This window comes from Thunnus maccoyii, chromosome 20, assembly GCF_910596095.1.
Source record: "Thunnus maccoyii chromosome 20, fThuMac1.1, whole genome shotgun sequence".
NCBI lineage: Eukaryota > Metazoa > Chordata > Actinopteri > Scombriformes > Scombridae > Thunnus > Thunnus maccoyii.
The window spans coordinates 9,841,542-9,866,271 of record NC_056552.1 but is presented as its reverse complement, the minus strand read 5'-3'; the positions used below and the strand labels follow the sequence as shown (position 1 = coordinate 9,866,271).

The following is a 24,730-nucleotide window of genomic DNA, read 5'->3' as shown; positions in this document are numbered from 1 at the left end:
TGGAACTTTTCGCACTATTTGGTTCTCTGATCTGAGGGGTTTCAGTGCAGAGGAGCTCTGAAATGTGAAGCAAAGCCAGACTGTGTGGGGATTTAAAAGCAAATAAATTCATCTATATAGCCCCAAATCACAAATTTGTTTCAAAGGGCTTTACAACATCCAACACACTCGATCCTTAGAGAGAATTTTTGCAGAAGTTCCATTTATCCAGTTTATTTATCTGATATTGATAAAGCTGCACGTCATAGTCTTTTTTTCTGTTTTATTCTTATGTCACTGCAAATTTGTCCAGTGAATATGTATGGCTAACTCTGGCACATTTACAGCTATTTTATAAAAGGTTTGGTTCACACAAATCACAAAAATATGTTTTCTACACACTTTACCTATCATGGTATCTGGCCACAGTTTAGTTTTATTTGCCTACATTTATAAATATCCGTCTGAGATTTTTCACACTCCAATGCAACGAATGTAATGTCTGGATAATCCACAGACTCACTGTCAACAGTTTTTGTACAAACTATGTCTTCGGTTCTGACAAAACTAGGTGACTAAAACCAAATCTATCTGCATGGCGCCATACTGCTACTTTTTAAAATTTGGGTGAACTAACCTTTTAGTGTGCACAGCCTCATTTAAATAAACCAATAAGTAAAATTACAATAAATAGATATATAATAATAAAATAATGTAGATATAATAATGTAAATATGAATTATTTAGCATAACTTTAGTTTCATTTCTCATCAACCATCCACTATGGAAGAATTTGTTCTCACTTTTGTGTCTCAAACACGGAAGTGTAATTTCCAGTTATGTCATTTTGTGTCAAATATGTATTTTTGCTTGACTCAGGAAGCTCCATGTGTAGTATGAAAGCTGAGGACTGCAGTGGATTTGTATTTTCATCCTCACACTGATGCAGTCAGACTGTAGGACAAGACAGCATGTAGGTAAAGATACTTGCTCCATCTAGTGTTTAACTGCAGTCAGTGAAACACAACATACAGTCAGAATACTCCACAAGGTGGCCACATTCCCTGGGTTTTGCTCAGTACATTGTCATACTGTATACTGTATGTCCTACAAGCATTTGACATGTGGGCTAAAAGATTTTGCCAAAGACTCTACTGTTTCAATCTTTTAATATTTTTTATTAACAGATAAGTCAGAGGGTATAGTACTGTCTAACCTCAAAACAAATACTCACACAAAATGTTCTCTGCAAAAGCATTAAAAAGTCAAAACCTGCTAGCAACACACATTACAAAACACATCATTTTAACACGGATTTAGGTTTTCCTGAGCCACACTAATTAGAAAACCTGAAAGGAAAGCCTTTGCAAAACATAATCTGCCTTTTTAAATGGTAGAAAAATGTGAGAATTTCACTTCACTGCAGCAAAGATAAGCCACAGAAAGACACTCAATAAAATCCAACCGCTTCTTGGTAAAATCAGCATAATGTGGGCTCTCATCCAATGGAAACATTTTTGCAGTAGTTTGACCAGATTTCAGAGATTTTTGTGATGTCATCTCATGATTGGTTGCTGTGAAGATTCAAATTTGATCATTTAAATAGTCAAACTATTTGGTAAAGATGATGTTAATCATGCAGAAGCTCAGAATTCACACACAAAACATGTTTGTGTATGAAAATGGGTGACAAAAAATGAAATGTAGTATATGCAATATATAGTATGAATTGTTTTGGTAAGACTTCATATGCTATTTATTTTATTTTAGTTTTAAGTTAAGTTTCATGTCTGTATATTGCACTAAAAATCTCTCTTGTATCCAAATTATTTTTACCTTGAATAACCCCAAGTTCATTCTCTGATCTTCAGTCACTACCAATCATTTACTGTAAAAAATAGTCCATGTCCAAAACTCACTGCTCTGTCTCTCTTTCGCTTAAAGAGAACAGACGATGTTTGTTATCAATAGTCTTTTTATCCGACTGCGTGACTTTGATTCATGTATGAAGTCACAGCTGAATTTGAGGCTGTCCTGGGCCATAAAAGTGACACAAGGTTTGCCAAAAAAAACCCCCAAAAAACTCCACACTGAAATAGTTCAAAATGTGTTTTTATTAACATGACTTTAGGAAATCTTTTTCAGCGTTGTTTTCATCCATGGTTGTCTATTTTCTGGTTGGTTGACACCATGCTGGTTTTCAAGGTGACCCTGGCAGTCGTTGAAGGAATTTGCGGCCTTGACTGTTGTTTCAGAAGCCTGATCGCTCCAGTATGACCAAGTCTGCACTGCTGCACTGCTGCTGAAGCACGGGGGGGGGGGGGGGGGGGGGGGGGGGTGGAGATAAGAGGTGGAGGAGGTCATGGTAGTGGGTTGTGGGTTTAATTTCATGCCACCATGAGCTACCATTTAAAAGGAGCTGTGACCATGAAAGGATTGAAAACTTTTACAACATTCTCACACAGAAAGGAAGCAAGGGTCCTCTAAACTATCGTGCATTTCAAGTGAAAGCATCATGTGACCCTTCTGAAGAGGCACTTGTTTACGTCAACAACCCCCTTCCCCATACCCCTCCACTTACCCTCCTCTCCTCCCCCCCGTCACTCCCCTATGGTCGGGTGGGTGTAGTCAGGCTATTAGCCAATGACATGACAGCGTTCACCCTTTGAAACACAGCCGTCATAAATCAGTGTGTGGAGTGCAGAGAGGAAAACATAGAGGGGCGGAGATAAAGGGAATGATATGATTAAAGATAAACTGGAGGCTAGGAACTGCTGGTGAAGTGATGACGGAGAGATTGTGTACAAGTTTTATTCAAAGACAATTATTAATTGTTTCTACTAGATAAAGAAAGAGCAAAAAAGACAGAGGTGAGTGAAACTGACCTCTGGTGCAGAGTTCACAGTTCAAAGTTCTTCAACTGATATATGTTTTACATGACAAGTAAAGAAAAGGTTTGTTGCTAGGTGAACAAACAGGCACATGTTTACGCTCCAGCTGAAGCACTGCTGTAGGTTTAGTATGACTGTAGGAAAGGCAAGTTTATTTGGGCAGCACCTTTCAAACACCGAAGGAATTTAAAATGTTTTTCATAAGGCAAAGAAATGCTTTGGATCAACATTTTAAAAACGCAATGAAGAGGAAAAAAATAATCAGAAATGAAAATAGAATAAAATGAAATATAGGTGTAGTTGCAGTGGAAGGAAATAAAGTGACAGTAGAGAAATAAATCAATCAAAGGTGCAGGAAAATACACGAGTATTTAATTTAGATTGATAGTCATTAATAAGAGACATTTTCACTTGGGACCAATTTCCAGTCATATTAACACTTATTTTTTTTACATAGTTATTGTTGAAAACCTTGTCTTTACATGAAAAGGGTATAAATGTCATTTGTCTCTTTTTTTCTTTAAAAAAAAATATTGTATGATTTCATATACTGTGTAGCACCCAACGCACACTGGAACTTAATATTTCAGTATTAATGTACTTTGCCACAATGTATCTGGATGGTAAAGGAGAGGTTGTCCACATACTAACATTTGCATGCTCACAAAAAGAGTAATGACGCACCATTATTGACCTACAAGCTGTTGGTCAGGTAAACATGGATGTTTGAGGTCAAACTTTTAGGTCAAAACGTTGCGTCAATATATATATATTTTTTAACCTTCAGTGTTGAGAAAACCTCTCCTCTTCCTTTGTATGCTGTTTGTGTCACGCACTTGTACCCAACTGCGGATGGATGTGTCCTCTATCCACCTTGTTTACTCTGGATGGATGCACAAATGAAGCAATGCTGATAATTTTTCAAATAAAGCACCTCATAAACTATAAAGCACTGATTTCTGAAGGGAGACACTGGCCTCACTTGGATATATAGCCTCAGGTTATCTTCACTGTTGCTTGCTTATCTTCAAAAGAGAACAGACCGAACAAACAGACACATCAATATTCAGATGTTATGTCCCTTTCTCTCTCTCTCTGTCTACACTAAGGAAGGAAAACAGTGGGCTTCATTTCAGCGTGCTGTCAGGATATCAGCTTCTAAGAGACAATAAACCTATATGGCCCGGTACTACAGAGATAAAACAATGATGAGATAAGCACTACCATTGTTGCATTAGTAATAGTGTACCATTGCCTTGACTTTGTGCCAGTTACAATGGCTAACATGGTTACTATTGATTACTTTGTCCAGCTGACATCAGCGTGATGATGCAGGTTGTTCAGAACATTTAGATTTAAAGCCTGACCAGCCAAACCTGTGTGTCCTCACATATATATTTTACATATTACACTCAATGGAGCCATAATATCATTTGCTTTTCATATTGTGTAATCATGTGTTTGTACTACGGTTGAAGCACATGAATGTGTATTTGTACCAGACCATGGGGGATTGATTTAATCTTATCTGCTGTGCAGAGTCCAAAGGTGTAAGTCCAGGTCAGGGACTCCATTCAGACGAGCTCAGCACAAGTTTCTGTCTCCCTGTGCCTTGTAGAGTGACAGTGTTCACATGTATGTGTGAAATACCATGACCATGCAGGGAATGCGGTGTTACATACACTTAGTGTATCTTAGCTGCGCTCAGACATTGGGAGCAGATGCAGTAAGATAAACATATAACAAGTCCAAAAAGGGTGACCATACGATAAGATTGCTGTGCACACTCCAAGCCATATTCAAATTTGAAAAAATACTCCCACATGTCGACTACAGCAGATATTTAATAAAGCTACAGTGCACACAGAATCATCATCATGGAAAACATCACACTGCAATGTGCATAAACTATAATAACGCTCTGCTGACTGGCTGATCGGTAGGTTGTACCCATGATACCTTGCCAACCCCAGATAACAAAATTACTGTGGCCCAGATCCAGCTCACACCCGACACTTTCGGCACTGTCATCCGGCCCACATATAGCGTGGAATGATGGCACTACGGCGGTCTGATCCCAGATCTGTCTGTTTCTCAGATCTGGGCCACAAGCAAGCTGTAAGTCAACCAAGAACAAACCAGATAAACAGGAACTGGCTCGCATCCAGAATATACATACCTGAGAGCACTGCATCTTTAACAAAAAAGGCTAATATTTGATTTGGGATGTTTGGGCCATATTTGCTATTTTACATGTGGGCCATTTCTGGCTAACATCCATTTTGTCCGGGTCCGAAGAAGGCCAGCAGTGCCACATCATTGCCTGAAGTTGCCCACTTCCGCATGCTATCTGGGCCTATGCTGAAGTCAGCTCAAATTTTAATTTAAATGCCCAATATCACAAATTACACATTTGCCTCAGGGGGCTTTACAATCTATACAGCGTACGACATCCTCTATCCTTAGACCCTTGATTCAAATAAGGAAAAACTCCCCTTTAACTGGGAAAAAATGGTAGAAACCTCAGGAAAAGCAACAGAGGAGAGATCCTTTCCAGGACAGACAAATATGAAATAGATGTTGTGTACAGAATAGACTAAGATAGCAAATTTCAGTACAGAAAAACAGGATGATGAAATTATATTCTGAGTCAAGAGGCCTCCAATGAGGTTATCTTGAGCAACCTGGTAGTGTCGTTGCAGCTCAGTGGAAAGCACCAAAACCCTCCCTCAGCTCCACACACACCCCTCCGCTTTGTTCCAGCTGTCTCTGAAATACCTACGCGTTCTAGCACCCCCTCATTCACAAACACACGCGCACCATGTGTGACCTGCTGCCCTCAATAATGCACACTCACTCGGATAATTGCACAAATATAAAACGCGTGTTCATTCACGCATCATGGCACACACATATCCTGACAGAACATGCATATACAGTAAGGTAGGATGTGCTTGTTCAGTGACATTTGTTGTGTTTGTATTATATTACTAAACCAAATTCAACATATTTGGTGCAATATTTTACAAATTCTACATAGAGCTTATCTAACATCATTAAATAAAAGGCTTCTGTCCTGATGCAAAGAGGTTCTGGAAGGATGTAATTGATTATCTGTCTTTGATGTTATAATGTACTGTATGAACAGATGGGAAAACAAACATAGTATCTTGTTACATCTGTATTTCTGACGCACACACTGAAGAGCTTAAAGGCACAACCCCATCACGGGTGGCTATAGAGCAGAACATAAGTAAGACTTCTCTTCCAGCGCTACTCCATGCAGCAAAAAAACCCTCCTGGATCATTTAAAGGGATTGGTTTTATAGTCAAAAACTCATTAAAGGTATGGTATCAAATAAAAAAAATGTTCAAGTTACCAAATACTTCCATTTTAGCCCCCATTTGTTATAATCATGCATCTCCCCCTTCACAATTAGATGCTGCTTTTTAACATGGAAAAGGAAAAGTCTTGTTACTATTAATGGCCTGTACACTGATGATGTATTCTTGTCATTTGCTCTGCTTAAAGCAAAATGTACACTGCAGTCATCTCATCTCATTCTCATATTCAGTCCCTACTGACAACTGAAGCTGATACCAAAAAAAGCTGGTCTCTAGGTTTGTAACGTATGTAAATGTATACATGGGTCAAATTGCTTCACCTACACAGCACCTGAAGGCATCTTAGGAGATTAAAATAGTAGCAGAAATTTCAGAGGACACATGGGCTAAATGTCTTCCCAGCATACACTCTTGTCAATTAACTCAAGAGATCAGTTAATTTAGTATGAGGTCATACACAGACTCCATTATTCTCGTGTTACACATTTCATACTATCCATCCTAATTTTACCCATCCTAAGTTTATCTGAGGCAAATATGGAGCTTCAGCCGTTCAAATTAGTCAAATAAAGTGGATATCTCTATCTATCTCTATTCTTTTTAGCACAAAATTCCCTCTTTATGTTACGATCTCACCACAGCAGCTCAATATGAAAACACTGTCTTGGGAAACACAAAGAGGGAATTTTATATGAAGAAGACTAGGTCAAAACCTAGTTTATGGCTGGACTGTGTATGGTCATTGTGTGAAATTGTGGCTAATTTGTTAAAGGGATAGTCATTGGTAGTATCTATAATGTGAATTCTTGGATATTAAATGTTCATCTGCAATTTTCTGTAGTGCTCCCAGTAATATATGCTGGTAAAGTGTACTGAAGTAGCGTATCACATTACAAGGTTAAGTCGTTTGAGTCAAAAAAAAGGTTATAAATGCAGTTGCAAGAACAATACTTTCCACTCATATCTTGCAATGTTAATTTTAATTATAACTATTATCTGTGAACTCCCCCTGCACTTTCATCTGTTTCATTCTGTGGATGTCTCTTGTTTTTGGCTGGATCGGCAACGGACCAGCCCTATAACCGCAGTTGTTAGGGAGTGACTGAGTGAATGTGGGGCGGCTGCTCTGCAGGTGCTCTTGATTTGACTGTAACTGTGGTAACCAGGCGAAGGTAAGCCTCCTGAATTTGCAACCAAAATACTGTCAAAACATTAATTTACAATTTCCACCACAGCCTCCGTGATCATCAACAGGAAAGAGGCAGAAAAAAGGCGCATAGAGGCATGAGGGAGAGTGCACAGTTAAAACACTCACTCACTCACAGACAACCGCAGTTATAGGGCTTGTCCGTGGCCAGTAAAGACAAAAAGACTGTTAATGTGGCAGATATCCACTTTATTTGACTACCTCAGACTGCTGGAGCCTCATATCACCTTCAAATAAACTTTTAAATGCATTTTTGCACAAAACTAGGACTGTGGATTTAGTCACTCATCACTCACATTGTAAAAGCATTTCAAGAGGATCTTTTAATGGCCAGTACGAACAGGAGGAATTATAACAGTGAGCAAAATGTGAGCAAAAATGTTCATTTGGACACCTGACTGTTGTCTTAAGATAGACTTGGAAAATCATGAATATATACTTTAATGAACTGGAAAACAGAAGAAACAGGAGAACAGAAAAATTAAAGAATATTTAGACTAATTAGCAATAGAGCGAGCAGCTTAAGCCTGCCAACAAAATCATACTGGACAAAATGAATAGTGAACACATATAAAGACATATGTAATCAGTAACTAGAAAGAGCTGTAGTCATGGATATATAGAATATGATTTGATTTAGGAAGAAAGATACGGACATTATACCCCATACACCATAATTGTGTTATGTGTAGTGTGTGTGTTGACATCATGCCCCACTAATGTCATGTTCTGTTGTACATGACATGGTTTTTCACTTATATCGTCTGAGAAAATAAAGAAATATTGTGCCAAATAATGGCTTTCAAGTTGGATTTTTCAGACACAAATTGTATACGACCACTCCCTCATTGATTTTCGCTGCCCATGAGGGTCGTTAATTGCAAACACAATGGGTCTTTTCTACATCTCCCACCTGACTCTCTTTCTCTCTGTTTCTGCCACTCAACAGCAGATCAGGGAACTGCTGATGACAGCAGGCCTCGCAGAGATCCTTTGAACAAACCACAAAGTACAGAACTTTAACACTGTTGTTGCTGTACAAAAGCTAATGAATGACCAGGCTGCTGCACTTCATGTTTCTACTAACTCAGTGAATTATTACATTTATTTCATCTACCAATCTTTTGTTTTAAGTGGTTCTCATTCACCTCAACATATTCTTAATACAATATGTTTAAATGTTTAGTTTTTTGTGACCCTTCAGCTGGTTGTCTGACCTCTGATTGTACCTTCATATCGTCCTGGTTTAAAGTTATACAGCTGTAACTAAAATGTCTTTTTTCTTCAAGTGGTCAAAGAAAATAAGTTCTGTAGGGACATGAGGCTACTTAAAAAATGTATTTCAGAGAGTTAGATGAGAAAATCAATAAAACTCTAATGTGTGTCCATTGGATATGAAGCTACAGACTATTAGTGTAGCTTAGTACATTATATTATTTTTGAAGAATTTGTACAAACAAACCAGTTGTGTTAGATCTATTTCTGCCTTTGGGCAGAGCCAGGCTAGCTGTTTCCCACTACTTCAAGTCTTTATGCTAAGCTAAGCTAATTGTCTGCAGGTTGTAGCTTCATATTTAGCATACAGACACAAGCGTCTCATCTCGAAAATGCCCCAGGAACCAGGTTCACTGTGTAACATTTGGTTTTGGGTCATGTCGTCAATTACACATTTGTTGTCTAAAGTGTAATATCTTGCATTTTTCCTAAAGTTGTGGCCCTTTCTTGTAGAGGCACCAGGTGTCAAACTCTGGGTTTTTACAAATGTATCATTTCAGTTTAAATTAAACTCATCGGACACACAAACATGCCTAAATAAAGTTGTGTGTAGACCTAATAAAAAGGTGGGTGGTCAGTAGGAGCCCAAAAGCAATTTTTTGTTAGGCAGGAAAGTAAATAAGCGTATTTCCTAATGTGCTTTCTAAGTGTGACACAGTGCGCTTGTCTTGTAAATCAGATTTCCAAAATGACTAGAGGGCTAGAAGGCTATTTGCCTTAGATTTTCATCAAATTACCTTAAATCAAAGGCAATGTATTTTTGTTATAATGATGATCACTTGGCCAAAATTTGATGTTTTCGCTACAATGCATATCACCAATTTTGTTTTTTTTAAATTGCATATTAATATACAAACAAATCATCACCTGAAATTATCTGGAATTATCCTTTAAAACAGTATTATATGTGTTTATTTATTTATTTGCAGGGAACCATGTACAGTGTTAAACATAAATTTTACCATTTGATGTACCTTACCAGAGTCATCTGCAGTCCATCGCAGGTCATAATTAAGACATATGCACAATAACAGAACAGTACAAAGCAAAAAACAGACAGGACACATAATGCAAGGTTACACACATTAATACATTACATACACGCACAATGTCACCTAGAAATGACAAATGTCTGTTTGACAAAAGCAAGATTATTTGTAAATCTGAGAAGAACAAGAGATAAAATGTAGAGTCAATGGTTACAGAGTTTAGCAACTTTTAGCAGGTTTAACTTCAACATCACCTGTAATGGTAATTTGATGTAATTTGGATTTTTTATATGTTTTACTTCTTATTCCTGCAGTTGGATGTTTGAGCTTCATCGTGCAGAATTATTTATGTGAAGAGTTTGATGTTAGAAGGCTGTTTTCACATTCAGCTACTGAAAGTGGAAAGTTTATCTGTGCTAATCTAAGTTAAAGGGGCAGGCCTACGAGCAGGATTTGTGACATCACAAATAGTAATAGTAACAAATAGGAGTCAATCCTAGTCCACTATGGAAACTTTCAGCGCACCAACTCTAAGAATGGACTTTACAGTGAAGTAAGAGACATCTTGTGTCCAACAGGAAAACTTTAGACTTATAAAATGGGTAGTTAAAATCTCGCAATTTGATTGGTTGATAGCCGTCGTATAATGAGCGTATACTACAGCTATGATGTTTAATGTCCTTTTACAGTACTGTTTTTAATCATCACTCCGTGGCTACCATTAAAATGTTGCCCGCAATCTGTAAGTGAGCAGGGACGACGCATAGCTACACCCACCACTGTCTCCGCAGCACCATGGTGCAAAAGCTTTTGAGTGCGGGCCTTGAAGCGAGAGAGATAATAACTGTAAGCACAAATGTGAGAACTCTCTCAGGAACAATATGTGACTGAAACTCTGTGTCCAAAGAAGGTGGAGCAGCATCCTCACCACACCATGCAATACATCTCCTAACAAAATGAGTCAGCCTAAACAAACACTTTGCAGTATGACCCCAGTGACCCTTAACAGTTATTCCATGGGTTTACAATTCATGGGAGCATTCAAATTAATGTGAATACGTAACTCAGGTTAGATTGCTGAGTAGCTTGAACATTAGTTTAGCAGTTTACTACGCTGCATAGCAACCAGAGGCAGCCTCTTGTATTTTGTGACTCTTGTAATGTACTTGTTATTTAATAAAGCTGTTTTATTGGATTGTGTCTATAATTTCTATATTGTAATAACTGTAGTAACCGTTTCATAAAAGCGTTATCTCACTCCTGGTCGTGGTATATTGTGATTATATCACAGCAAAGACGGTTATCAGCTGAACAACGCCCTTTAGCTGTAATATAACCACAATATATCACGATCAGTCGTGAGATATTGCTTAAATCAATAATATTTGCATATTTATAGATTTAATTTTTAATGATGGAGAAGGAGTAGATGTCATTTTAAGGATTTTAACAAAATAAATAACTTTTTTTGATGGAAAAACTATATCAGAAACAAATTATCACAAATTATTAGTCAAAGTATATATTTATACTTATATATATATTTATATTCACCTAAAAACATGTCTGGAGGGTATCTTTAAAATCTATGGTGCAAACTCGGGAGCGCGCGCTGTCAATTGCTTCCCACGGGCGCGCGCCTCCTTTGGTCCTCCTCTTCCGCGTGCGTCCAGAGGATCCCCCCCCACCCCCCCACCCCCCTCTCTCCCCCCCACTGCTTCCCTCTCCTCGGCTCGTGCTGCCTTTTAAAGCAAACTGACACAGGATGCCATTCCCCACTCGGCCAGAGGACGGGACACGGTGAGGAGCTGCTGTGTCGCTCATTTTACCCCCCTCTCCTGTCGTCACCCCCATCGTCCTTGTTGTTTAGTTGACTTTTTATTAGTTCGTAACACGGTTAGCTAGTTTCAGTCATGTACCGGTATTTCGGGGAGCTGCTGAGCCGCTCTGCGGGCACTGCCCTGGCCTCGGGTTGCGTTGACTCCGCTCTCCCGGTTTCCTCCTCTCTGATGCGGGTCCGTCACTATGCCGATGCAATGGACAAGCCTGACGACCCCAACTTCTTCAGGATGGTCGAGGGCTTCTTCGACCGCGGTGCCACCATCGTGGAGGACAAGCTGGTGGAGGATCTTCGGACCAGGGAGAGCCCCGAGCAGAAGAGGAACCGTGTGCGGGGAATCCTGCGCATCATCAAGCCCTGTAACCACGTCCTGAGCGTGTCTTTCCCCATCAAGAGGGATAACGGAGAGTGGGAGGTGGTGGAGGGGTACCGCGCCCAGCACAGCCAGCACAGGACACCCTGCAAAGGGGGTAAGATTTGAGCCAAACCTCCCTGACTGGCCTCTCTGGCAGCTAGCTAGCTTTAGCCAGCTACTTAGCATCAGTTAGCAGTAACGTTAGCCAGTTAAAAGCCGAAAACACAAGGCAGCTGCTGCGCCAGTTGACCGTTACACACAGCTTGTAACGGTCCCACCCGTAGCTGGCTAACCATACCGGTAACTACAGCCTTATTGCTGTAATAGTTGCTTATCCTGTTTGTTTTCCTGTATTGTTACAGCTGAGCACTGCTCTCATGAGACTCTTGTGCATTTTACAGTGACCTTCCTCCTCACCTGTGGCTGAAACGCTACTGTAGTTTGTTGTCGCCAAACTGCAGCAGCCCCCAAACAAGCTGTCAGTCTTTAATTTTGTTTTATATGTGCAGTCATTTTGCCAGCCCAGCATATCATAATCTAGTGAAATACTAAGATTTCCAGTGGTTTGCTATTTGCTATTTGTTTTCTATTAAAATGTCGTATTTTCACGATTAATTGATTAGTTGTATGGTCCATTAAATCTCAGAAAATGGTGAAAAATGTCGATCACTGTTTCCAAAAACCTAAGCTGATGTCTTAAATGTCTTGTTTTGTCCCGACCAACAGTTCACAACTCAAAGATATTCAGTTTACTGTCATAGAAGACTAAAGAAACCAGAAAATATTCACATTTGAGAAGCTGGAACCAGAGAATTTGCACTTTTTTTCTTAAAAGATTAATTAAAATGAGTAATCGATTATTAAAATAGTTGGAGATTAATTTAATAGTTGGCAACTAATCGAATAATTGACTGAGTGTTGCAGCTCTAATAACTCATATGGCCTACTTTTATTTTAATTTGTGTGTCAGGTGTGTGTGATGACATCAGGTGTTATGTTATTGAGCATTTCAGGCCTCCTTGGCATCTCTACATGTGCTGCAGAAAACACAGTTGACCACTGAAGACTTTTTCCTCATGCTCTGTTCTGTCAGGTGATTCATACATGCAGGCAAAGTTAGGCAGGTGTCAAAAGCAGGTCATTATTGATTTATCTGCCAATTCACATCTTGACCAATCAATTAAACATTTTGTCTATAAAATGTCAGAAAATAGAGAAAACTGCCTGCTATAATTTGTGAAATCTCAAGGTGAAGTCAAATCTCTTGTTTTTGTCTGATCAACCGTCCTAAATCCAAAGATATTCAGTTTACTGTCATGTATGACACCGAAAAGCTTCATATTCTCACATTTGAGAGGCTGCAACAACTGAATGTTTGGCAGTTTTCCTTTAAAAAATGGCTAAAACAATTATTAGATTATTAAAATAGTTGCAGAGTAATTCTCTGTCAAGTAATTGTTGCAGCTCTAATGCATGTGTAATGTATGTGTATAATGTGAGAATCCAAGCACAGAAAGAAACAGTTTAAAGAGCTTTATATGCAGTGTACCAGCCTTATATATGTATGTGTATATATGATATAATATTATATACATATATATACACATACATACAAACATACATACATACGTATATATATAGATAGTGACTTATGCTCTTTGGTTCAAAGTTCAAGGTTCAAACCAAATGCATTATGGGCTAGTGCTGCAGTGCAGTCTGGGTAATTTGCAAATAGAGGGATATGATGTGTAGGAAGTCAGGACGCGTGAGAGTTGGGGAGGGGGTGGTTGTCTTTCCAGGCACTCCTATTTGTCAGCAGTGTGACAGGTGGGGGAGGGGAGGGCGCTTTGGAGAGGAGGTATTCTCAGTAGAAAGAAACATGCCATTAAGGCAGCCAGTCAAAGGGCATGTTTGAATGGTGTGGAGTGGACATTGGCCTGGTATTAACACTATGAAACCCCTCCACTGCACCTGCTTGATGTAGTGAATGTAGACCTATTCTGGGGAGGCATATTTCTCCACAAGACATGCACACTTACACGTACACTTTTTTTTATGGCACCCAGATGAAATATCCATTACAGGTTTCTCCCCAATCAACTTAACAGTACTGTGTCTAGCCATGCTGAATGTCCAGTCAGTAATCAGTAAGAGATTTCTCAGAGATGAAATATAGGTAAAATAATTAAGAGTGTCACTGCCTATCCATGTCATAAAAGCCTGAGCAGAGCCCAGGGTTACTCTGATGAGAATCTAAATCAAAACCCAGCTTGGCATTAACAGTCCTCTAGAGTGGTAGAGCCTAATCCAGACCCAAGATACAACTAAGCAGCAGTTACAGTGGCTTGCTACACACATTACAGCAAGTGTTAACTTTTGATTTATGTCGATGCAGTGGCACTGAACAGGTGGAACGATGTGAATATAATAACTTATATTCGATTTATTGCTCAGCCTGCCAATTGCAGTTCATATTCATTGTATAATAATAGAATATATGAACATATTTTTATTTAATTGACAAACAAGTCTGACAGGTCCCTCCCTTATGCAAAACTCCTGGAAAACACGGGTGCAATGGGGGTAAGAGCTGTTAAATTGACAGTGGGTTTAATCATTGATACGGTGCATAGACCCCTTGCTTTGTTCACATCAGAGTAAACTACAAAGTGCAAAGGCTGTTTTTTGTGTGTGTGCATGTGTTGCTCACACTGCTCTCTGCTGACCGCTGAGTGAGCGTCTTAGCGCAGGAACATCATATGATGTGTATGCATGGTTGCTCGCACACTGCTTGAAAACAGTTTATGGAAAGTCGTCCCATGGTTAAACAGTACAAGCCACTCAAGTTTTGTTTAGTCGTCTAAATCGTCAACATCCATCTTTTTTTGTGCAGAAGTGGAATAAATCTGTGGTATATTACATTTTGCTGCACGCGGAAACCTTTTACTTCCAATTTGCAACTGGACAGAAAAGCAGCTTTGTATTATTAAATCTCATCACACATTATAATTGTAGCAGCATATCAGTTACAGTTGCATAGATATGGAGGGACACCGCATTGTAACAACTGAAAGCCATTCAGTTGTAATGATGTAAAATGTAGTTTTAATGCCACATGATGTAAGTAAATGATATGTTACAGTACTTTGTTTCATTACTAACAAAAAAGAAAAATAGCATGTGAGGGCAAATGCACAAATACTTAAAACCAAACACACTAGAAAAGAGTCTAGATAGTTGGCAGGTCGCCTCAGACTCGAGAAGTCTGCTCCGAAGCAGAAAGCTCTACCATGTCGGGCCTCTGGGCCTGACTGTAAACTGCTGCAGGATCTCAAGTTTCAGCTTGGGCACAGTGCTGTATATTTTCACAAAATCTGCTCTCCATTTCAGAGGAATGTATTTACAGGTATGCTTTGCTGTGATGGCCTATTTGTTGGGTGGATAGATGAATAGCAAGATGGGGGGATGGGTAGCCTGACAGGCTTTTTTCCCTTTTTAATTTGATCACTGAGCTGAAGATTGTCCTCTGCCAGCCCGCAGTAACTCAGCCGATCTTTAGATGAATGGAAGTAAAGATAAAGGGATAACCACATCAGCTTGCTGAAAGATGGAGCTTTCTGCTGTCACTTAATTCAATATTGCAGTTATCACAGACTGGAGTTTGGAGGCACCCACTGCAATCATGCAAATGACAGTAGGTGGGCACAAAATGACGCCATTAAATGTCACTTTAAGATGACATCATAGTGAGTGGGCTTTTACTTGTGCTTCCTGTGTTTCGAACACATAGATATAGACACATAGAGCTTTTGTCCCCATAAAGTGATCTGCAATCTCCACTTTGTGCTTGTTTGTCCTTGGGTTTCTCTGTGTAAGCTAACTCTGGATGAGCTATATTAAGCACTACTGGACAATCACACACACACTCATACTGTGCCCATAAGATGAAGTGGTACGACTGGGGAAACCTGGCTGGACATGCAGCTGGCTGTATAACGCATATCATGTTACATCGCACACAGGCTGGCCCACACATGTTACTGTGGCGACTGTAGTAAACGCCAGACAACAGGAATGAATGACTGCAGCTTCGAGGGATGGGGTTAGATTCGAGGGCTGGGATTGGCTTGTTCGATCTCCACCCTCCCGACGCTACTGCTGGACGCAATCAGCGATCTCTGACCTGTGAATGAAGTCTCGTGTAGTTGCTGAGAACATACTGTGATTGTCGGTCGGGTGTTTGTGGCTGTAGTTACAGTTTAAGACGGCGCTCTATCTCAGCTATTCATTATCTTTTTCTGTTGTTGACAGAAGTGGTTTCAGTGTAGTTTAATGATTTCTTCATGTTGCAGTTGAAACAATTAATGAACTGCCAATATACAAGGCACCTGAACTCATTTATTAGTGTATAAAAATGTTAAAATACAGTACATGTCAATTTAGGCAAAAAAAAGCATGTAGAAATGTGTTTTATTGTCAGAAAAATTTGAGCTGCAACAACAAAAAATAACCAGCAACTATTTTGACAATCAAATAATTATTTTAGTCATTTTTTTCAAACAGAAATGCCAAATATTTGCTGGTTGCAGCTGCTCAAATTTGAAGACTTTAAACTTTTATGTGTCATGCATTATAGAAAAAACTGAATATCCTCTGTGTTTGGAATTAAGAAACTAAGAAATTATAACAGGCATTTTCACTACACTGACATTTTAGAGACAAAATGATTAACCAAGAAAATAATCTGCAGGTTAATCGATAATGAAAACATGTTGCAACCCTACAAAAAATTAATTTTGAACAAAAAAAACACAAAAAGCATTTTCCTGGCTGACATATTTTTCCGTTTAGTGGCTGGTTGTAAACTTCTCCATGTATGCGTGTGTTTCCCTCAGGTATCCGTTACAGCACAGATGTGTCTGTGGATGAGGTGAAAGCCCTGGCCTCTCTGATGACTTACAAATGTGCCGTTGTTGGTGAGTATTCAAGTCTTTGCCTTCCACACAGCCTCATGCCTGTTATCCCCAGATCTGCACATACATATTCATACTGTGTGTAATTGTTGTCATTACCGCCTTTATATTCAATGTTCAAAAGCAACCAAGGAACTGCTTTTGACTATTTTTTCCAAGATAATAGAGTATTGGTCATGCAACATGTAGCAGATGATATTTATCCAGCCTTTGTTTCGCTTCTTTTTCAACTGATTACACATAATGAAATGCAAATCTAAGTGTATATCTCAATGTCATGTGTGTTTAGTACAAATGTGTGTGTGCGTGCAGTTTTTAAGCTGTATTCTTCTCTTCCAGATGTGCCATTTGGGGGAGCCAAAGCCGGAGTCAAGATCAACCCCAGGAATTACTCTGTAAGCCTTCTAATGTCAATCCTCCTCCCCCACACTCACACGCACACGTAGAGATACACAGACATGTGGAACTGTGTGTTGTAATACTTATAGGAAAGCAACAAAGCCTTAGACGAGCACATACAACTCACAAAGCCGGCAGTCACGGGAGAAGTAGTGCCCATATTCATACACTGTATTCTTAACTTAATATCCCGAGCTGGATGAGTTGCTCTGTGTTTCTGTCTCTTTCTCACATACAAACGAACCCAGAGGATGATTTCAGTTGCACTAGAATGCAAAAGGCAAGGCTGCTGCCGTTCTTATCTTTAATAATCAGATATATACAAATGTTTTGTGGTTAAGTTATATTTTCTTATTCTTTGAATTAACTAATGGTGCTTGCTCTGCCTTTTTATGGGGTTATAGATAGGTATTGAGAGTCTGTCTATTGATGTATACTGTGAAATAAACAGATTTAAACATCATTGGCTTTTGCCTCTAAACCCAGAGTTTACTGGAAGGAAAACCTCTGAAATAAACCACTAAACAAAAACCTCACAGTTTTGTCTAAATGCCTGAAGCATCTGTCTAAATATCTGAGGGAGAGTATTGCTTTATATGGATGAGTCACTGTTTGGTTTGTTGGTAGTAAAGCACTTTGTTTTTCTCTGTAGTGAAGCTTTTTTTTTTAAACATCATCCCATCCTTGAATGTCTTATTACACTGTAACCAAGGTGACAACATGTTTTTCTTGAACTGTGTGCTCTCTGTGTGTCGCAGGATAATGAGCTGGAGAAGATTACTAGGAGATTCACAATTGAGCTGGCCAAGAAGGGTTTCATCGGTGAGTTTGTGTACAGTTGTTTAAACTGATAACTGTTTGTCTCAATACTCAACAGTCCCAAAAGTAATTTTATAATGTGTCACTCTGGTTTTTGGTGAGTTATTTTACACCGAATGTAACTCCGCAAAATGGATGTCCAGAGTTCTTTTTGTCATTTGACTCTTGTTGAAATGGCTGTGGTGGTGAGAGGTGTAACGTTTCCTTTCATCTAGCTCTGTTTATTCAGGTTTGGGTATGTCAGGGTGTGCCTGTGTCAACTGAAAAGGGAGACAATTAATGATGGTGAAAAAGAAACGGGGGGGGTTGGGATAAAAGCAGAACTTGAACCTGATATTTAAAGGGCTAAAACAAGGCAACATGCAAACATATTTGACCCTATTTGACAATGAGCTATTTGATAAGGCATTAGCTTGTTAGACTGGTAAATGTGATATTATTATTACAGAAATTGAAGTTGTAATTTGTTGATTATTGACTGTGTTAAAGCAACAAGGCCACATGTAACACATGTACACTAATTCAGCAGGTTAACAGCCCTCATACATCCAGTTCGTTCACCCTTGCCTGATTGAATGTCAATGTTTATAATCTGTTTAGTTCAAACACAGCAAAGAGTGACTTGATACTGCCTGTTACTGTCTGTCATGTGCTTGTACACAGCAGTAGTTGTGTCATTTGGGGAGGTTTTATTCAAGGGCCTTCATGCCTGCATTTTGATACACCCTGGAGGCAAAGCAGCACCCACTGCACACATCACTGCCCTGTTCTGTCAGTGTGAGTGTAACATGAACATGGTCAAACCTCCCCTAACGAGAAATTCAGTCACCCTGTTTTCTCTCTCGTCTTGTCCCATCCCCCACTTCTCTGCGTGCCAGCTTCTGTTTTTGGACCTTGTTCCAGGATATGAGGCCCTACAGGGCACATGTACTGTATATATGACACAAGGACACAAAGCCTGGCACTCAGATTTCCCCTGTCATCATTTGTGTTGTTGGCTGGACAGGCCACCGACCAGCCCTATAATCACAGTTGTCTGTGAGTGAGTGAGTGATGAAGTTACACCATCGGTTGGCAGCCGAGTGTTGAAGTTTTCTCATTGGCTGTTCCTGTTTGAAAATGAATCAGTGCGAGATGATGGAAGTGGAGGACAGCAGCGCAACACAGAGTGACTCTGTTTCCTGCTGCCGCGCTCTGACACTCTCAGCTGCGGTGTTAAATGCGCTGAAGTCGGCTAAACTCCTGTTTAAACAGACGCATACCAGCATCTCTACCGTCTCCTCCTCTACTGTCCGGTGTGATCGACTCTCCGGCTGACATCGCTTGTCAGCAGCCAGAAGGAGAGACGCTCCATGGTGTGTTTGGATTTTATATCTGAACTAATACCAGGACGCAAGCTTTTTATTTTTTTATTTCTCTGATGTTTTCACATCTTAAACAATGCACAACAGCATTAAAACACAAGTTTTGCAGTTAAAACATGCAACTCATATAGCTGTTATATCAGTTTAGTGTGGGTGCGCTTGATTTGACTGTGGTAACTGGGTGGAGATAAGCCTCCTGAATTTGCATCCAAAATACTGTCAAAACTTTCATTTACAATTTCCGTCACAGCCTCCGTGATCATTGACCAGGAAAGTGGCAGCATAAAGGTGTATACAGGCATGACGGACTTAACGCACAGTTAAAGCACCTTAAATAACAATCACTCTGACAAAACACTCAGTGCAGAGTGAAAAACGAGAGACATCATCAAATTAGAATTAAAATAAGTTTCAAATCAAACATTCCAAGATATGAATGGAAAGTATTGTTCTCGCAACTGCATTTGCAACTTTTTTTTTTGACTCAAATGTAGCTTAACCACGTCATGTGATATGCTACTTCACCACACTTTACCAACAAATATCCATGATGCATGATTTGCATGATTTAATCTCCAGGAATTCACATTATTGACACTTTTGACCCAGTCTTGTTTAAGATCAGCAGAGGTAGCTTGTTGTTAAGCCTGCAGCCTGGTTTCTTATAATGTGTAGTATGAGAAAAATTGAATTGTGTGAATTTGCACCGTCCTGTGTTTGAAGTATGTACTTGCGTGCATTCCTGTGCGGTAGCTGACGTGCTTTAGCAAACTCTCGTACTTCTCCTTACCTTCCTCTCCCACCTGTCTTTCTTTACCAGGACCTGGCATCGACGTCCCAGCCCCAGACATGAGCACAGGAGAGAGGGAAATGTCTTGGATTGCCGACACATACGCCAACACTATTGCACACACTGTGAGTTCTCAGACACGCACAACCAATTTGTAGAACTTGGCTGATTTTTTTTTTTTTTTTTTTTTGGTGCAGATTTTGAAATAGGCCAAATTAGGAACAGGGAATGAATGAGTCACATGTAAACTTGAACAGTCATTTCCTGCCTCTCCCTTCCCAGCAGACCACAGACACATTCCTCCTCTTTGAACAGCAGCTTTACAGACTGAGGCCTGTGTGTGTGTGTGTGTGTGTGTGTGTGTGTTTGTTTGTGTGGGTGTGTGTGTGCGAGTGAGCGCGTGCGTGTGTGTGTTATCAGTTAATCATTCTTTTATCAAAACCTGTCAAACACAGCTTATTTGAGTAAAGATGGAAAATATTTACCCGTTTGTGTGTGTGTGTGTGTGTGTGTGTGTGTATTGCAGCTGTTACAATATATGTTCAATCACTATAAACTTGTAGTTATCACTGTCATGAGTTAAAGGGGACATATTGTAGAGATTTCCATTTCTTTTTTGATTATAAACCAGGCGTAATTGCCATATAAATACTGTGAAAGTATCAAAACTCTCACTCCACAGAGAAATGCACACAGCCCATATTCAGAAACTGTGCCTTCAAGTGAGCCGTTTGGACGTCCGTAAGGTTGTGATGTCACAGCTATATGCTCAGTGTTTCCCCCACCAACGGGACCCCCCCCACTCCTTCCTGGAGGAACTGTGTTTTGCTGTTATTTATGGTTGCACCAGTTTCTCTCCTCACCTCTGCTCTATGCATGCTACAGTCCGTTACCTGTGGTTGGCCTGGGCGTGCATCAGTCAGGAAACAGTCAGCCAGTCAGAAAAGAGCGGCATTGGGAAGACGCAAAACAGCCCATTTCAGGCTGAGTGAGAAAGAGGGGCTGCATCCATGGCTTGTACAGCTGTAACTAGATGCTTTTTGGCCATAAAAACATGCAAATGTTTGTAAAGAGACCATGAAAATGAAAATATTAAAATGGGAAAGGGGCATAAGCTTAACTTATGACCTTTTTAAAGGAAGTATAAAAGTGAATTCAAAAGGAGGAAGGAAACGCAAGCTTCAGTGTTAAGAGACTCTGACTCATTATACACTAGACTAGAGCTGGGTGATTATTATAGCTGCAACTAGTTTATTAATTGATTAGTTGACGGTAGGGCTTCATCATCTACATCAGTTACATCAATTTACTGTAATGCAGCTTTTAAAACCAGGAAAAGACAACACGATATTACAATATCCAATATTTAAAACGATATCTATTCTCATATCATGATATTGATATAGTATTGATATATTGCCCAATCCTAGTTGAAGGACACAAATTAATTGGGAAAAATTTGGACGTTGATTAAGTCAATTATCCTGTAAAAATGCCAAACATTCACTGTTTCAAGCATCTCCGATATGAGGATTTACTGCGGGTCAGAAATTGAATGTCTTTAGATTTTGTACAAAACAAGCGACTTGAAGACATCACCTCGGGCTCTGGAATATTGAGACTTAATTATTAATAGAAAAAATAATGGATAGATTAATTGATAATGTAATGATTTGCAGCACTAGTGAATAATGTATGTAGTATTTATAATACTTGTATGTTTGCATTGTTGGAGATACAAAAAGACATTATCATAATGCATATTCATTTGGCCATGTGTATACTTTTATGCAACATGGAAACAGTCCAATATAGTCTCAACTTCACTGAAACGTGTGACGTTATAGTATGGCTCTTTTCCAACTTAAGTAGAGCAATCTTGGCAGAAATTGACCAGCGATATTTATGGCTGCCACTTTGATATGTTGGCATTTGGCAGAAAAATATGTGGGTTTTTTTTTTTATGCACCCATATAAATTTTTATTGAATTTGCTTTGTAAAAGTAGATATTATATTTACACATTCAGTATAAAAACAAAAGATCTTGACCACTTCTGCTCAATCATGTTTGGTATGACTTTGAGTGTTAATGACTTTGAAAAATAATGTTCCATTGTTGTGGAGAAATTTAACCTGCATTTGGTGTTTAATAGTTGTGAAACATTTCAACCCCTCCTTTCCCCATAATACTCACTTTCCTTTTCTGTTCTCCTTCTCTCTAACCTCCTCTCACCTTACTCAGCCTCGTGTCCTCTGTTCCAGATACCCTTAGCAGGGACTTGGAGTGGGTGACACATTCCTGCTCCGGGTATCTGAGGGCAGAGGATTGTGGGTAGTTTGTAGTGATGTGCAGTCAGCTGAACACATAATGTGTTATGTGTATATATCAAGCAGTCAACACCATGGCTGAAAGCTAAAGCTGATGCAGGAAGCCTTAAGATGTAGTACTACTAATGGAAAAAAATACAAGTTTTATAAGAGATTTGTGAGCACTGGAGCCAAATAAATCCAGGCATTTTGCCAACTGGGAACCTATCCCTACTCATTGGCGACATTAAAGCTTTAAGAGTAGTATATTTTGTGCCGTGGTCAGTTAATTTATTAGTGTCTCTGCCAATCAAACTTAGCTTTGGTATTTAACGGTTTGTCCGAGTTGTAAACCCAAAATGAGGCTTCAAAAATGTCCTTCAGTAACCTGTAGGGTTGTCTACAGTCAGCGATCTGTGTGGTCTGATTTTCTCTGCGTGTGTGTGTGTGTTTGTGTGCAGGATATCAACGCCCACGCCTGCGTGACAGGAAAGCCCATCAGCCAGGGTGGAATCCACGGACGTATCTCAGCCACCGGTCGTGGAGTTTTCCACGGCATCGAGAACTTCATTAACGAGGCGTCCTACATGAGCATGCTGGGCCTGACCCCTGGCTTCCAGGACAAGACCTTTGTCATCCAGGTACACACCCGCAGGCATGGTTTGATCAACGTAGAAACATTTTACTTGAGAGGAAAGATGAGACCCTAGGCGCAAATGTGCTGCAGATATTTGCTCACAGATACTCGCAGGATTTAAGTTTTCATCTGAAACGACGGGAGGTTTTAGAGCTGTGCCTCAATCAGAGTCATGCCATCTGTTTTAGCCCAGCCCTGATCTCCTCATACCAAGCAGACCGCACTGAACTGAAGGAGTTTCCCTTCTTTGTGCATGTTCATATGATGATTCACTAAGAGACTGGAACCAATTAATCCTTTGGGACAAATTAGCCTGCTCTACATCTCTAAGTCCCATGTGTCTAGCTTTGTGAGACCCAGTTTGAGTCTCATATCTTTAGAGAAGTAAGAATTTGCTGTTTGGATTCGGCTCACTGCTATTCTTCTTTTAGCGTAAAGATCAGATTTAATCAGAGGAATGTCCTATTCGTGAAGATAATAATAAACTTCACATATTTGTGGCACACCGACATGGAAAAGTCTTAAACAAAGAGGCAAAGAAACTGAACAAAGAGGACAATAGTGAGTAGAAAAGCCTTTTTGTAAGGATACAACTGTTTCAACTGTAAGTCTGTAAGAAGAGAAGAAGAATCTGTGGGAACAAAAAGTCAAAGAGCAGTATTTTCCTTATCAGTTTCACTTCCATTTGTCACATGACAGCTTCTCACGTGTCATGGAGACACACACATACGCACACACACACACTGTCTGGCCATTGCAGCTTTCCTGCAACACTTTATATTATTACAACTTTCTCATGACAACAGTGTAATCTGGTATGTCTAAATGTGTTCCACTCAACAAAAACAAAAGAAATAACAGGATTTCCTCTTATTTATGCCCTTACAGGATGCATATCACAAACCACAAACAGCCTGTCTTTGTTTTATAAAGATTCCCGAAGAGGCACATTTTCATCAGCAACAATAAAAAAAACAATCAGAGATGTTGGAAGGAGATAAATAACATTTGTGTAGGAGATATTCCAGTTAGGGATGATGGGGTAAGGGCGTCATTGAAGGAGGTGAAGAAGCAGTGACAGCAGCTGAATTGTGATGTGCTGTACAAAAAGCTAATCCCTCTGTGTGTGTCCGTGTGTATGTTTGAGGATTATGTTGTGCCGAGATTAGATTTTCTTGGAGATTTAGTGAGAGCAGATTTCCAGTTTGTTATCAAGATCAAAACAGGCATTGCTTTACTGTCCTATCACACTTAGTTTATAAAAAATCAGCTGTGAAGCTCTTCGTATCCCTGCAGTCGTGTTAGGTCCGAGCTGTGGATGTGCGAAATGACGACACCGAGACAATAGAAATTTAAAAAAAAACATGGCTACAAGTAGAAGATTTTCTATATAAACATTTATTACTCTTGATTCTTTGTTTTCTTCACTATTTACTGTATTTAGATGTATATCAATAAAGCAATATTGAATTACATATACTGTGACAGATAACATAATCCCAGCTGAATTAATCAACAAGCCTAAACCAGTGAAATACTTTAACAGTAACACATTTTAT

The 24,730-nt window shown here is 39.5% G+C and overlaps 1 protein-coding gene across 5 annotated transcripts in view; it reads left to right on the top strand.

The window, feature by feature from the left end:
• The first annotated feature begins 11,382 nt into the window (after positions 1–11,382).
• LOC121886625 (glutamate dehydrogenase, mitochondrial) overlaps positions 11,383–24,730 on the top strand; it is a 28,097-nt gene continuing 14,749 nt past the window's right edge. For all 5 annotated transcript variants that reach the window (XR_006092791.1, XR_006092792.1, XM_042396769.1 and 2 more), the window contains exons 1-6: positions 11,383–11,996; positions 16,777–16,857; positions 17,194–17,249; positions 18,012–18,075; positions 20,257–20,351; positions 22,996–23,175. Coding sequence is in view for 3 of the 5 variants with exons in the window: in XM_042396769.1 (XP_042252703.1) it covers positions 11,600–11,996; positions 16,777–16,857; positions 17,194–17,249; positions 18,012–18,075; positions 20,257–20,351; positions 22,996–23,175 (873 nt within the window). In the remaining 2 variants the exon portion in view is untranslated. The remainder of the gene's footprint in view (positions 11,997–16,776; positions 16,858–17,193; positions 17,250–18,011; positions 18,076–20,256; positions 20,352–22,995; positions 23,176–24,730) is intronic.